The 14,952-nt window shown below is 43.3% G+C and overlaps 1 protein-coding gene across 3 annotated transcripts in view; it reads left to right on the top strand.

Moving 5' to 3' along the window:
* Window positions 1–14,952, top strand: part of WWOX (WW domain containing oxidoreductase) — a 666,447-nt gene that overhangs the window by 903 nt on the left and 650,592 nt on the right. For all 3 annotated transcript variants that reach the window (XM_034788089.1, XM_034788090.1, XM_034788091.1), the window contains exons 2-4: window positions 5,246–5,310; window positions 7,053–7,110; window positions 12,824–13,002. In XM_034788089.1, coding sequence (XP_034643980.1) covers window positions 5,246–5,310; window positions 7,053–7,110; window positions 12,824–13,002 — 302 coding nt within the window. The remainder of the gene's footprint in view (window positions 1–5,245; window positions 5,311–7,052; window positions 7,111–12,823; window positions 13,003–14,952) is intronic.

The raw sequence follows: 14,952 nt of genomic DNA, 5'->3' as shown, positions 1-14,952 counted from the left end.
ATAAATACCTTGGATACAGAGATGGGAAGGGGGCAGAAATGCCCTACACATCAGAGGAGCCTGGGATGGGGGAATGGGATAAATTCTGCTTTATATATAGGGATGAATAAGTGCAATACTAAGTACACATAGGTGTAGCTGTTGTCTCTTACCTGGTAAGTGGTAATGATAGAGCTCAACGTAAAAGGGGTAAAACTCCAGTGGGAGGGCAGTAACACAGGGTGTGTTTGGGGGCAATATTGCTGCACATTTTTTGGGCTGAGGATATAACTTTTTTGGAATATTTGTGTACATATGCGGGGGCAATAGTGTCCTACATAAGGGATCATGGTGCTCTCAATTTTGTTCTGTGCAGGAGGAGAGGAGAAACAGGTGCTATAATAGTCTGTGTATGGGTGGCTATTGGAAGTGATAAATAGGGGTGTAGCTCAATCTGGATGTTGAGGTTTGCCAGAGTTTTGGCCGAGTGATTCATGGGCCCAGAGCTGCCACCCCGTGCCATTATGAAAATGTTAAGCCTAGACATTGCCATATTCTAGGCATTTAGCAAGAGCAGATGCATTACAGGGCTGACTTGTGAGAGGAATTTCCCTGCTTTTCTATTAAAGCTTCCTTAACTGGAATGGCAGTGGAGTCAATCTGTACTGATGTCTGAATGATGGCCTCCGGTTATAATGCTAGCATGATCTCCCTTTGTGGAAGGGAAAAAATGTAGTTGCAGTGTTTTGTCCTGTGTACTGTCAGATGACTTCTCTTCTCCCTACTTCTGCACCCGCAAATGCACTTCCTAGCGTGTCCAGCATGTGAGGAGAATAAAAAAAAAAAAAAAAATTCTCCACAAACTAAATCATTCAGTCTAGATTTTAACTTTTCCTTTATTCCTACTGACTTCAGTGAGCCCAACTTTCGGTAATCATTACTAGCATGTCTTTAAGTAAGATCCTGTGCATGTGATCTCTGTCAGACATAATTGTGCTGGCAAAAGCCCCTATTGTAGAGTGACAAAACTTCACTTTTGCTGGCATAGCTTATTTCTCTTGGGAGGCTGTAATAAGCTATACCACAGTGGCTCTCAAACTTTTTTACTGGTGACCCCTTTCACATAGCAAGTCTCTGAGTGCAACCCCCCCCCTTTATAAAATAAAAACACTTTTTTATATATATATTTAACACCATTATAAATGCTGGAGGCAAAGCAGGGCTTGGAGTGGAGGTTGACAGCTCGCGACCCCCCCACGCAGAGCCGGCTTTAGGAAGTGCGGGGCCCAATTCGAACGTTTTTGGCGGGGCCCTGGCAGGGATGACTAAAAGAAAAAAAACAGGTAAAAAAATGCCTTTCATTTCTTAGCAACCGGTTCCCTATAAAAAGTTCTGATTTAAGGGATGTGCCAAAGTATGTATTTTTTTGTACCAATAGGGTTACTATACATCCGCATTTTCCCGGGAGGAATTTTTAAATTTAAAAAATTTCTCCTGGATGGCGATTTAAGAACCAAAAAGCCTGACATGTCCGGGAAAATACAGATGTATGTTAACCCTACCTAAAGTTCTTTTTTAAAAAGATGGGCCTGAACTAGAAATGAGTTCCGTTTCACATGTGTGGGTCCCCACCACTCCCTGTGGGTGTGCTAGGGTGACCGGATGTCCCGATTTTATAGGGACAGTCTTGATTTTTGGGGTCTTTTTCTTATATAGGATCCTATTACCCACACCCCCGTCCTGATTTTTCACACTTGGGGGGCTGGCTGGTCACCCTAGGGTGTGCACATGTGTGGGTCCCAGCTGCTCCTTGCCCCCCTCATTGAAGCAGGTGTGCAGGGTTACTGCCCTGGGAACTGTAGGGCACCACTGGACATGGGACTGGCTGGAGGCAGGGCAGGGGCTGACTGGAGGTAGGGTCTGGCTGCAGGCCATGCAAGGGGTGTGGGGCTGGCTGGAGACAGGGGTGTGTGGGGCGGGTTGGCTGGCTTCAGGCAAGGCTGCAGGGGGGGTGCAGCATGGGTTGGCAGGGCTGGAGACAGAGGAGTGCGGGACTGGCTGGCTTCAGGCGGGGGGTTGCGGCAGGGGTTGGCTGGAGACAGGGCAGGGGGTGTGGCAGGGGCTGGCTGTGGGCAGGAGGTGAGGGGCTGGCTGTGTGCAGCGGCAGGGCAGGGGGGGTGGGGCTGGTGCAGGCAGGGCAGGGGGTGCAGCAGGGGCTGGCTGCGGGCAGGAAGTACGGGGCTGGCTGGAGACAGGGGCTGGCTGCGGGCAGGGCAGGGGCTGTGGGGCTGGCTGGATACGGGCTGGCTGCGGGCATGGGGTGCGGGGCTGGCTGGAGACGGGCTGGCTGCGGGCAGGGCAGGGGCTGCGGGGCTCGCTGGATACGGGCTGGCTGCGGGCAGGGCATGCGGGTACAGCCCACCCTGTACGGTAAGTGCTCCCTCCTCCTCCCTTGCCCACCGGGGTAGCAGCAGCAGCCCAGGGCTCGGGGGCTATTTAAAGGGCCCAGGGCTCCCCTGCTTCCACCGCCCCAGCCCTGTAAATAGCCAAGGGAGCCCTGGGGAAGCAGGGGGCTCCGGCGGCTATTTAAAGGGCCGGGATGGTAGAAGCAACGGGAGCCCCGGACTTTTCAAATAGCCCCCAGAGCCCCTCAGCCCTACCCCAGGGCTCCAGCAGTGGGGCTCGGGTGGCAATTTAAAGGGCCTGGGGCTCCAGGCCCTTTAAATTGCCCCCTGGGGAAGCCGGGCTACCCCAGTACCAGGGCTTGGGCGCGAGGCCCTCTTAGGGGTGGGGCCCAATTCAGGGGAATTGGTTGAATTGGCCTAAAGCCAGCCCTGCCCCCACATAATAAGAATATAACATAAGAACGGCCGTACCGGGTCAGACCAAAGGTCCATCTAGCCCAGTATCCTGTCTACTGCCAAAGGCCAATGCCAGGTGTCCCAGAGGGAATGAACCTTATAGGCAATGATCAAGTGATCTCTCTCCTGCCATCCATCTCCATCTGACAAACAGAGGTTAGGGACATCATTCCGTACCCATCCAGGCTAATAACCATTAATGGACTTAACACCATGAATTTATCCAGTTCTCTTTTAAATGGTGTTATAGTCCTAGCCTTCACAACCTTCTCACGTAAGGAGTTCCACAAGTTGACTGTGCGCTACATGAAGAAGAACTTCCTTGTATTTGTTCTAAACCTGCTGCCTATTAAACCTTGCGACCTCCTGAAGGGTCCTGACCCCCAGTTTGAGAACCCCTGCTATACCAAGGCTAAGTACAGCTTCGCTGGTATAAGCTGTGGCCACACTAGGAGTGCTTTCCTGGTGTGGATACTGGTATAGCTATACTGGTAAAGCACTCCTAATATAGATCTGGTGTGTGTGTGTATTTATTTTTTTTCAATAATTAAAACAATATACTAAACCACGGGGAAGTACCTTATGCAAAAGAATTCACTCAGTGGGTCAGACTGTTAGCTGGTGTTGGGTTAGCTCTATTTAAGTTAGTGGAGCTGTGCATGTTTACACGAGCTGAAAATCTGACCCAATATATGCAAATATAGCTGACTATTTTTAAAGAAAATGTTTGATTTGTAAGTATTATAATTTGATCTCTGATATTTATATGGCAATTTTTTTTTAAAATAACCTGTTAACTTCCTAATTAATGTTACACTTGCCATGTATAGGAAATAAGGTCTAAAGGCTCTGCATCCTCACAGTTCTTGCATGCTCAGGGCCTTATTTATTCACAGTTCTTCCTATAAGTTTACTTCACTGACAGTAGCTTTAACATGTATCTGTATTTTCTCCCTTTACCAGAAATATCTAACTTTATACTGCATGTATAAGTATTGACCAAGTATTCTAGTAACATACCAGTATGCATTGTAAAGTAACATTATTCCTCTGCATATATGGGTGTCAGAAATTTATATTGATCCTATCATTAATTTTTGTACGAATGTGATCACATTTTCAATATTTCTAGTATGCACACACACTGGTAGAGAGTGAGGGGCAGTGGAATGGGGCCCCTTCTTTCTCCTGCGGCATTGAAAGGTATCCTCTTTCTTCTTTCCCACTGAGATGCACAAGTAGTATCAGGGATGCAGCAGCAGAACTTAATCCAGCTGCTGGAGTGTTTCAGCTTAGGTAAACGTGTCTAGTCCATCCTACTCTTTTCTTCTGCTCATCCTACTCTTTTTCTTCTCGTGTTTGCAGAGGCCCCCAGAGCAGTGGGTTAACACCTCATTGAGATGCAGGGTCAAGTCATACTTCACAGAGCCATTGTTTCTAGCTACCTGCAGACTTGGGCAGACACCACTGCAGCAGTTACTCTTGGGGCATGTTTTCAAGCTTTTCTTCCCAGATGTGAGGGCTAGAAATGTCCTTTTTCTTTTAGATGAAGCAATTCTGATTCAATAACAAGCTGGTGTTGTAAGCATGGGTCTATAATCTATATGCTTTAATTTGGCCCTGCTTGTTTACCTGAGCCCAAATGTAGAAAGCTAAGTGGTATTGTTAAATATGTTCAAATGAATATTTTTCAAGTGAATAATAGCTCTAGGTGGGATATGTTGCCATCTTCCACCTTATTAAATGAACTAATTAATGAATAAATCAGTGGTTTGCTGGCCTATAATTAAGTACTGTTCCTCCCTTTGGGCTCACTAATACATTTATTTTAAGACTTGCTATGACTTGCGCTTGCTAAGGTGGAAGTTTCAACTCTTTTACATCACATGTTGCATATGAAAATTACTTGGACAAAACTTCAAAAGGGATTTTTGTGACTTCACACTTTTCTATAATGTGGATCCCATTCATGATTGCATGTTTCGTGCTCTTCCCCTTAAGGCCAGCGGCCTTTTGTACACAATCTCTGAGTCTATTAATGTTGCTCTTTAATCATCCAGAGGGATTGTTTGCTCCCTGCCAGCCTGAGAGATGAGACTTGGATCCAAACTTGTGTTTGAATTGTAGTGGCTTCTGTTCTGTGTGACTAGGGTTTTTCTCAAAAGCATGGCACCGTAGAATCTAGTTACCTGAGGCACCACTCATGAAACTCCTTTTAAACGGAGGGGATATTATTAATATGTAGGGGGAATATATTTCTTTCCTCAGAGGTTTACACTATAAAAAGATATAATCAGAATGCAGGAAGAACACTGCTATGGTAATATATTTTATTGAAGGTAAATAATAGAAATGCATCTTTAAGTTACTTTTTAATTGTCATTTCTTTCTTTATTTTTAAACAGTCATCTTGAAGAGAAAACCCAATGGGAGCATCCTAAATCTGGAAAGAGAAAACGCATTGCAGGAGGTTTGTGTTGGGCTTTTGTAACACAGTAAGTTACAAGTAATGATCAGAATGGATGGAGGATCTAGATGGCCGATTTATGCTGTATTTGGCCCCAATCCTGTCAGCTATTTTATATAAGTAAAGCCCTGTTCATTCACCAGGGCCCATCATGTTTGCCAGGGGTCTGTGCATGATGATTAGTTTGCATGACTTTATTTCTACATAAAGGCAAATAATAGGCAGAAGTGCCAAGGTCTTCTGTTTACTGTCCTTGTAATGGACACAGAGACTCATGGCAAGATTCGTAAATTGCATTATGGCCCCTTTCTGTCACTTGGGTGACACAAAGGGACCTTATTTCATCTGTAAATGCCAGCAGAGAATTCCGCTTGTGTAGGGGAATTCCCTGCCAGTGCCAGGGACTGTTCCATGTCCCCCATACCTGGGCTAGGTGTGTGTCAAGGAAGGAGTGGGCAGGAAGAGAGCGTGGCAGAACTTTAGTAATCTGCCACTGGGAAAATGCCCATTTAAGGACCTTCTGTCAGTGGCTCAAGTTAGAATGCTCTGAGAATCAGGGAACCCAAACTGGCTCCCTGAAACCTCTCTCCCCCTGTGGTAGCTGAGCTCCAGCACTGGAGAGAATAAAATCCCTTGTTTACTAGTATGATCTCATCTTGCTTAGCAAAAAGATTGTTGATCAGGGGAAAGCTTCAATAAACATAGAGGATAAATAAAAACAGTGCATTTTAAAGGAGGCAAAGTTATGTATACAGCAAAACAGTCCTACATTAAGACTAGATGATGCATGATAGTAACATTTTCAGTAGATTAATATTAAAGGGATATTAGTAACTTTTTGGTTGGGGCAGGAGGATGAGCATTATAAATAGGCATGCCAAGGAGGGACTCCATCACTAAATTTGAATTTTTTTTATGTGATTTTTTTTTTTTTTATTGTGTCAGTAAAATCTTTAAAGCCATTAAAGAAAGGGATAGGCTATCATGGGCTGCCGATGTCTCATGTTTCATATATTGTCAATAATGTGCACATACCTAATTAGAATGTTTTCAGTATATTAAACCACCACCCTGATGAACTACAGCTAATATTTTCAGACAAGTTTAGCTTCTTTGAAATAGCAGGAAAATTCCTTGATTTAAATATTTTAATGAGTATTTTATAATAAGATTTGGTTTGTAGGAAAAGATTCTGTTATACTTTTTATCATTTCTTTCCTTTAACATATCACCTCCTATAATAGTATTGTCCCCCACACGCTGGGGCTTATTCCCATGTTTAGATATGTAATGTGCATTATATACAATATTGCAGAATCCAGTATTTTGATAGCTGCTATACTTGATCATGCATTCACACCAGCTCTGCCCAAGATGCATGGGACATGTGCAACATATTACAAGGCAGGATCAAACCCTGTGGGTTTGTACTGCAAGTAAAGTCGTTTGTGAAAGGATTACTAGCCTCCTGCAAACGTCTCTATATCCTTGTTAGTAATGACCATATGCCACACCATATTATTTATTTTAGATCTCCTGAATATTATACCTTTCCTCTGAGAACCTTTCCTTTTGTTTTGATGGTTTGTGAGCAGTTCTTGTTTTTAAACTTAGCTTCAGTGTTCAAGACAAGCAGGTAGGAGTACTAGGGATGGAAATGATTGTATATATTTCCCATATTCAGCAATGCCAGGAGTTCAGACTTCCTGTAGAAAATGCTTTGAGATATATTTTCTGTATTCTAGATCTGCCATATGGGTGGGAGCAAGAAACAGATGAAAACGGACAAGTCTACTTTGTGGAGTAAGTACTTGAAAACATAGATCATGAATGAATAGAAAGGATGATGATGACACATACAAGATTTGGACCACTCAAGTGAGTTGCAATGCCATGATTCTTTGAATTAAATACACAGAAACCAGTAAACAAAAACTTAATATTTTAAAGTTTTAGGCATGTAATAAATCTTCCCTTCCCCACCAAGTTAATAAATTTTCATGTAAACGTAAGTATAAACTTGCAGTGCAGAACTGAGAGTGACTTAAACTTAATTCTATAACAGAATACGGTAACTCCTTGCTTAACGTGTTAGTTATGTTCCTGAAAAATGGTACTTTAAGTGAAACGATGTTAAGCGAATCCAGTTTCCCCATGAGAATTAATGTAAATGGTGGGGTTAGGTTCCAGGGAAATTTTTTTCACCAGACAAAAGACTATATTTTATTTTTTTTATATATATTTACACACACAATATAAGTTTTAAACAGTGTAATACTGTACACAGCAATGATGATTGTGAAGCTTGGTTGACATGGGGGAGTCAGAGGGTGGAAGAGGGTGGGATATTTCCCAGGGAATGCCTTGCTGCTAAATGATGAACTAGCACTTGGCTGAGCTCTCCAGGGTTAACACATTGTTAATGTAGCCTCACACTCTACAAGGCCGCACGAATGGAGGGAGGGGAGACAGCATGGCAGAGAGACAGAGACCCACACCATGTGTGTGAGAGAAAGACGCGCATTACCCCTTTAGGTATGCTGACCCCACTCTAAGTTCATTGCCTCTTTAACTAGATCAGCAAGTTGAGACAGCAGCTGTTGCCAGCAAACTCCCTCCATCCTGAGCCCTGTCGTGTCCCCGCCCCCCGTACCCCTTCCCCCAGTTCTGTGGATGGCGTAAAGGAGCGGGGGGGAGAGGGACACCCTGACATTAGCACCCCTTCTGCACCCCCGCCTTGCACAGCAAGCAGGAGGCTCTGGGGAGCAGCTCCAAGGCAGAGGGCAGGAACAGCATATGGCAGTGGGGGAGGGACAGCTGAACTGCCTGACAATTGATAGCCTGCTGAGTGGCTGCCACACAGGGAATTTAGGGGAGCCAATAGGGGGGCTGCTGGTCCACCTTGTTTCCAAGCCCTCCCCAGCTAGCTCCAATGGGCTGCTCTTTCTGCAAGCAGTAGACAAAGCAGGCAGTTGTCAAACAATGTTATAATTGAGCATTGCGCAACTTTAAACGAGCATGTTCCCTAATTTATCAGCAACATAACAAGGAAGCAACGTTAACCAGGATGACTTTAAGTGAGGAGTTACTGTAATTGTGATATCAATAGATTTCCAGCATCCTCTCCTAGCTAAACAGAAGGTGGAAAGAATCTAGAAACAAATTTGGGAAATAACAATAATAATGAAATGAGGAATAATGGAGTGATTCAAAAGATAACTCCATATGAAGATTGGGTTTCCAAAGAGAACACCCAATGATATGTTAATATCCTCTGTTGTAAAGTCAGGAGAGAAAGAATTGTGAATTCTTCATACAACAAATTTTCTCTCTAGTAGACCAAAATTCCTGCCTCTTCAAAGTGTAGGTAGGTGAGGCTGTCTCTTCTTAGCCAGAAAAGTAATTTAAGAAATACAATAGGAACTTGATTTTGTGATCTCAGCTCAGAGAGATAATTATATGGATCGGTTTTTGTAAAGCAAAGCCAGTTTCACGCTTTCTATATGTGATTTTGCTTATATGGACCGCCAAGCTTCCATAATTGGTTGGTCTGTTTTTACAATATTGTAGTGCTCAAAATGTGTTGGATGCTGTGAAAAACAGAAGGAACAATTTCTGCCCCAGAGAGCTTACAATCTAAAAGACGTGGGGGATTGGGGGGAAGGAAAGAGAGGTTGAACAAGGGGCAACGGCAGGAGGGGTGAGTTCATAGCAGGGAGAGGAAAAAGAGGAAGGTAGGAAGGATCATAAGGAAAAAGAGGAAGGTAGGAAGGATCATGAGTCTGGCTTTAAATAGACATTGGTAGAGAGGAGAAGGGAGGTAGTTTCAGTAAACAATGAATCAGCAGAAAGGGAAGAATATTTACAGTCCAAACTGTAGAATCTGCTCACACAAGGGGCGCACAGGTGTTGTAAAGATCATTGATCAGAAATGAGTTGAGAATTTTTTTGTCAGAATGATTTTCTGACAGAAAATGCAGTTTCTGCAAAACAGAAATTTTCCATGGAGCGGGTGGGGGGAATCTTTGTTTTTTTTGTTTCTTTTTCCCCCCCCAGACTTTCATTTTTTTCCACTGGGAAGGGAAATCTAAATGAAGTATTTCATTTAGGGTCAGTTCAACCCAAAATAGAATATTTTTTGTTGAAGATTTATTGAACTGAATTTTGAATCAGTTCAATACAATATCAAATTGCATTTCTCTTTCAGCAGATTGCTTTATGGGAGTTATAGTTCAAGCCCTGGTCTCTCCGCTGGGCTGGGCTGGGCTGAGCTCAGCTCCCTGGAGGACTCCATCTCCCATAATTGAATGTAGATTTCCCTCTGATCAAGTTCTGCTTGGTTCACCACGGGGAAATGTGGCCTGGCTAGGGAGCCTGGCACAGAGGGTAGAATGGGGGCCTCAAGCATCTGAAATGCAGTTCCCAAGAGTCAAAGCGTTACAATAGGAAAATGCAGCTTAATGTTAAAGTGACTCAAAATGAAACATTTCTGTTCACTTCAATTTCAGGAATGTTGAAGTGTTTCCATTAAAAATCATAGAATAAAATCATAAAATATCGGAGTTGGAAAGGACTTCAGGAGGTCATCTAGTCAACTCCCTGCTCAAAGCAGGACTGACACCAGCTAAATCATCCCAGCCAAGGCTTTGTCAAGCCTGACCTTAAAAACCTCTAAGGAAGGAGATTCCACCACCTCCCAAGGTAACCCATTCCAGTGCTTCACTACCCTCCTAGTAAAAAAGTTTTTCCTAATATCCAACCTAAACCTCCCCCCACTGCAACTTGAGACCATTACTCCTTATTCTGTCATCTGGTACTACTGAGAACACTCTAGATCCATCCTCTTTGGAACCCCCTTTCAGGTAGTTGAAAGCAGCTATCAAATCCCCCCTCATTCTTCTCTTCTGCAGACTAAATAATCCCAGTTCCCTCACCCTCTCCTCATAAGTCATGTGTTCCAGCCCCCTAATCCTTTTTGTTGCCCTCCGCTGGACTCTTTCCAATTTTTCCACATCCTTCTTGTAGTGTGGGGTCCAAAACTGGACACAGTACTCCAGATGAGGCCTCACCAATGCCAAATAGAGGGGAATGATCACGTGCCTCGATCTGCTGGCAATGCTTCTACTTATACAGCTCAAAATGCCGTTGGCCTTCTTGGCAACAAGGGCACACTGTTGACTCATATCCAGCTTCTCATCCACTGTAACACTAGGTCCTTTTCTGCAGAACTGTTGCCTAGCCAGTCGGTCCCTAGTCTGTAGCAGTGCATGGGATTCTTCTGTCCTAAGTGCAGGACTCTGCACTTGTCCTTGTTGAACCTCATCAGATTTCTTTTGGCCCAATCCTCTAATTTGTCTAGGTCACTTTGTATCCTATCCCTACCCTCCAGTCTATCTTCCACTCCTCCCAGTTTAGTGTCATCTGCAAACTTGCTGAGGGTGCAATCCACGCCATCCTCCAGATCATTAATGAAGATATTGAACAAAACTGGCCCCAGGACTGACCCTTGGGGCACTCCACTTGATACTCGCTGCCAACTGGACATGGAGCCATTGATCACTACCAGCTGAGCCCGATGATCTAGCCAGCTTTCTGTCCACCTTATAGTCCATTCATCCAGCCCTTACTTCTTTAACTTGCTGGCAAGAATACTGTGGGAGACCATATCAAAAGCTTTGCTAAAATCAAGGAATAACACGTCCACTGCTTTCCCCTCATCCAATGTGACATTTAATCCTTCTGAATTGAAATTGTTGTGGGAGTTTCTGTTTGGTGAAAAATGTGGACATTTCAGTTGAAATGCTGGAATTTTCTGTGGGACAGAAATTCTGAATTTCACTTGGCTCAACTGCTCTGCCAGGTTAGTCCTACTGTTCCTGGGGAAAGGCTCTGACCAAGGATGAAGATACTGCTTCTGTTCCTCCTCCAGCTTATTTGGCTGGGGAGTGGTGGTGGATGCTGCTACAGTTTGAGTCCAGCGGTATAGCCCTTTGGAGCATTGGCAAAGTTCTCATTAATTTTAGTGGGGTCAGGATTTCACCTCCAGGTCCCAGTCACAGTGAGCAGGGGGAGGGGGAAATGGAAAAGTCTGTGCAGCAGTATCTTACCAGCTCTCATTTGACAGAGAGTTAGCACACTGAAATTCAGAACATATTGTAAAAAGAACTTGACACTAGCAAAGCAATAAAGAGCTCACATTGGAGAGAGAGAGAGAGAGAGAGAGAGAGAATTATATAAGCAGGCACTCTCAGATAAGCCTGGCTCAGGCTGCGTCCTGCCCTGCTGCTTGTTAGCAGATCACATGGGAATAAAACTGACTCAAGCACATCGCTCCCTTTTTTTTTTGGATAACCTCTCCCATTGTGCGACAAGGTGGAACTGCCATTTCTTAACAAGGGTGTGGAGTTTTTGTGGCGTACTGAAATATTACCTGAAAGAGATGTCAGCAATGGATGCATATTTCACAGTTACTTTGATCGGATGAAGGTGTGGTTGAAGCACTGGAATTGGAGCCAAGTGTGATCTGAGTTTTAGTTGCAGCTCCTCCACAGACTAAACTTCTTTTGACTCAATTCTGGTTTCCCCCCCCCCCCCCCTCCTGTGAGAACTGGGTATCATAATCCTCATATACTTTATATAGGTGTTGTGAAGCTTAATTTGTTAAAGTTTGTGAAGTGCCTTGACCTTCTCAAACAGAGTGAAGATGAAGATAATTTTGCACTTAGAAATGCTAAATATTATTACACTCACACGTCACTTAAAAACAAGCAAAACATTTTGGAATGACTTGCTGTGAAGAGTAGAATGCAGACAGCAAGCATAAATGAGATGTGGGAAGTAGCATAAGTGATCCTATATTGGAATCAGTAGGCTCTTGACTATTTTGTTTCTATTCTTTGATCTTAAAGGCCTCCAACTTGCAGCAGGAAAGGGAAAGCTAGATTTCACTTCAGCCAAAAGATGACAGCGTTAGAAGCATCTGAGCATTGAAAACGGAGTTCTCTCTCTTTCCACTGTTCTGTAGTAAAGAGTAGCCATAAAGCTCTCATGAGATCGGACTGTTTGGGTATGGCAGTTAGCAATGGGAGACTGCTGGTTTACATTGGGAACTTATATCGGCATAGCTATGTCTCTCAGGGGTACGAAACATGCACACCCCTGCAAGATGTAGCTATACTGACCTAACCCCTGGTATAGACAGCACTAGGTTGATGGAAGAATAATTTTTTTTTGACCATCGGGGAGATGGATTACCTAAGGTGATGCAAGAACCCTTCCCGTTTTGTGGAGGTAGTGTCTCAAGTATAGACAAGTCATAACTCTTAAAGGGCTTTGTCCCTGAGGTAAAAAGGAGAGAACAAGTCACATGTTCTGTTATTAACATTCTTGGTATTAATAAGACATGATTATTGTTGAAAATTGGCAACACTTCAGTGTTTCCCTAGTGCTTGCAACCTTACTGCACAGCATAGAAGAAACAAAAATTAGTTTGAAATCTTGTTTTTGATTTTTACAGCCATATAAACAAAAGGACTACATACCTTGACCCCAGACTGGCATTTACAGTTGAAGATAATCCAATGAAGTCTACTACTAGACAGAGATATGATGGAAACAGTACTGCAATGGAAATCCTTCAGGGTCGTGATTTGAGTGAAAAAGTGGTTATAATCACTGGAGCGAATTCTGGAATAGGTAGGTCAATGTGACACTTAAGTAAGTAAAATATTATGGTTCATTTAGTTGCAAGTAGTTTTGACCTAACATTGGTTAGGTATATTTAAAAATGTACATTCACCCTTTAATTCTGGATTGAATTCACATCCATTATTACTAAGATTAAGTTGCTTTGAGAATTAGATCCCCAAAATCATCCTGATCATCTTCTACAGTAGTTTGTTGTATGGTGGCATTGGAATAGGTGTAGACTGTGTGTAGTTAAGGCATTTTTTAAAGTTACTGATCAGGTTTTTTTACAAATACTAATTTTTAATGAAGTTTAAGAAGGGCTTAATTACTTTTCTCTCAGAAGAGGTTCCCATAGACTTCAGTCACTTTCCCCCCACACCAGCCATTACCTTGGTTTGAGTCGTTGCCACTGTGATTGTAGTAAAAGTAAACTGTATAGGATATCTCTTCTGTTTCTGCTGTTTGATTTTTTGAAGGAGCCAAAGTTGCTGAGACAGAGTTAGATGAGGATTAGGTATTAAACTTGGTTCTCTCTCAGGCCTTTGCAGATAATCCACTGAGCCCTCCAAAATTTTATTTAAAATTTAAATTGCTGTTCGTTCTTTTTTGTGATCTACATTTTGAGTTGTAGAGCCATCACAACTGCATTGGAAATATCCTTATGCAAGTTATGGCTATTGTTTAAAAACAGAAGCAGATTACATCAAAAAAATTATTTCAAAGATTGCACCTTCGGGACCCATGGCCAGCTTGCAACTCTCTTGAACAATGAGAGGATTTTTGGACCAAGTGTCAGTCTGAATTTCCTTGGTGCAGTTCATCCTTAAATCATTTGAAAGGGAACATTCTCTGAAATAGTATTTTCAGGCTATAACAAGCTCTACATTTTTCTTATTGTCAGCACATGTCTTGGTTAAATCTGTTTTGGGGAGATTTTATATCGTAGACTGAATAACTTTAAATTTATGTAAACATTACCAGAGCTTGCAATACTATGCAGCAAATTTGCTTATGTAATTAACTAAATTTGTTTAATCAAATGTTCATATTTAAAAGTATATAAAATTTGGGGGGGTAAATCAAAGCTTCTCCTGCTCCCCTTTAGAGTATTTTTAATTGAGTCCATTGCTAATAATCTGAAACTGTATATCTCAGAAATAACCTAGCTCTTCTCTCTCTCAGCCTTAAACCAGGTGAGGTTAGTCTTATGTGAACATGTTGAGTGAAATAGTGTTCCACGTTTCTATAGAGATACTGTAGTCAAAGGGTTTAACACCTCATCCAGATTTGTGATGCTTGTGAAAGGTTACCGTTATCTTGAGAGGATGTCTGGATTTGTACTGTGGTTTCTCCGCCTTTTCCCCATCCAATTTTCAGTTCTGGGTGGTCATAGCTAAATACATGCACCTCGGGACTAAGTGCTTGCTACCAATGGCTACTACAGGGGTCGGCAATGTTTGGCACGCGGCTCGCCAGGTAAGCACCCTAGTGGGCCGGGCCAGTTGATTTACCTGTTGACGCGGCAGGTTTGGTCGATCGTGGCCCCCACTCGCCGCGGTTCGCCTCCTGGGCCAATGGGGGCTGCGATCGGCCGAACCTGCCACATCAGCAGGTAAATAAACTGGCCCGGCCCGCTAGGGTGCTTACCCTGGCTAGCCGCGTGCCAAACGTTGCCGACCCCTGGGCTACTATATACTGAGAGCTGCAACATGTTAACCTATCAAGCTAACAGGCAACTACTTTAGAACCCTGTTTATCTGACCCTCCATTATCTGGTTCTCTGTATTAACTGAATTACCAGCACGCACAGATGCAGAAGTGGGCGATCTCTCCTTCGGCTGCTAGATGGCGATGCAGCCTCGCATTTGCCCATTCTCTGCATTATCCGAATTTTTGATTATCCGATCTAGCCCTGGTCCCAGTTAGATGGATAAATGGTTTCTGCTGTATATTAAG

This window comes from Trachemys scripta, chromosome 13, assembly GCF_013100865.1.
Source record: "Trachemys scripta elegans isolate TJP31775 chromosome 13, CAS_Tse_1.0, whole genome shotgun sequence".
NCBI lineage: Eukaryota > Metazoa > Chordata > Testudines > Emydidae > Trachemys > Trachemys scripta.
The sequence above is the reverse complement of the archived record's forward strand: the minus strand, read 5'-3'. Positions and strand labels throughout refer to the sequence as shown.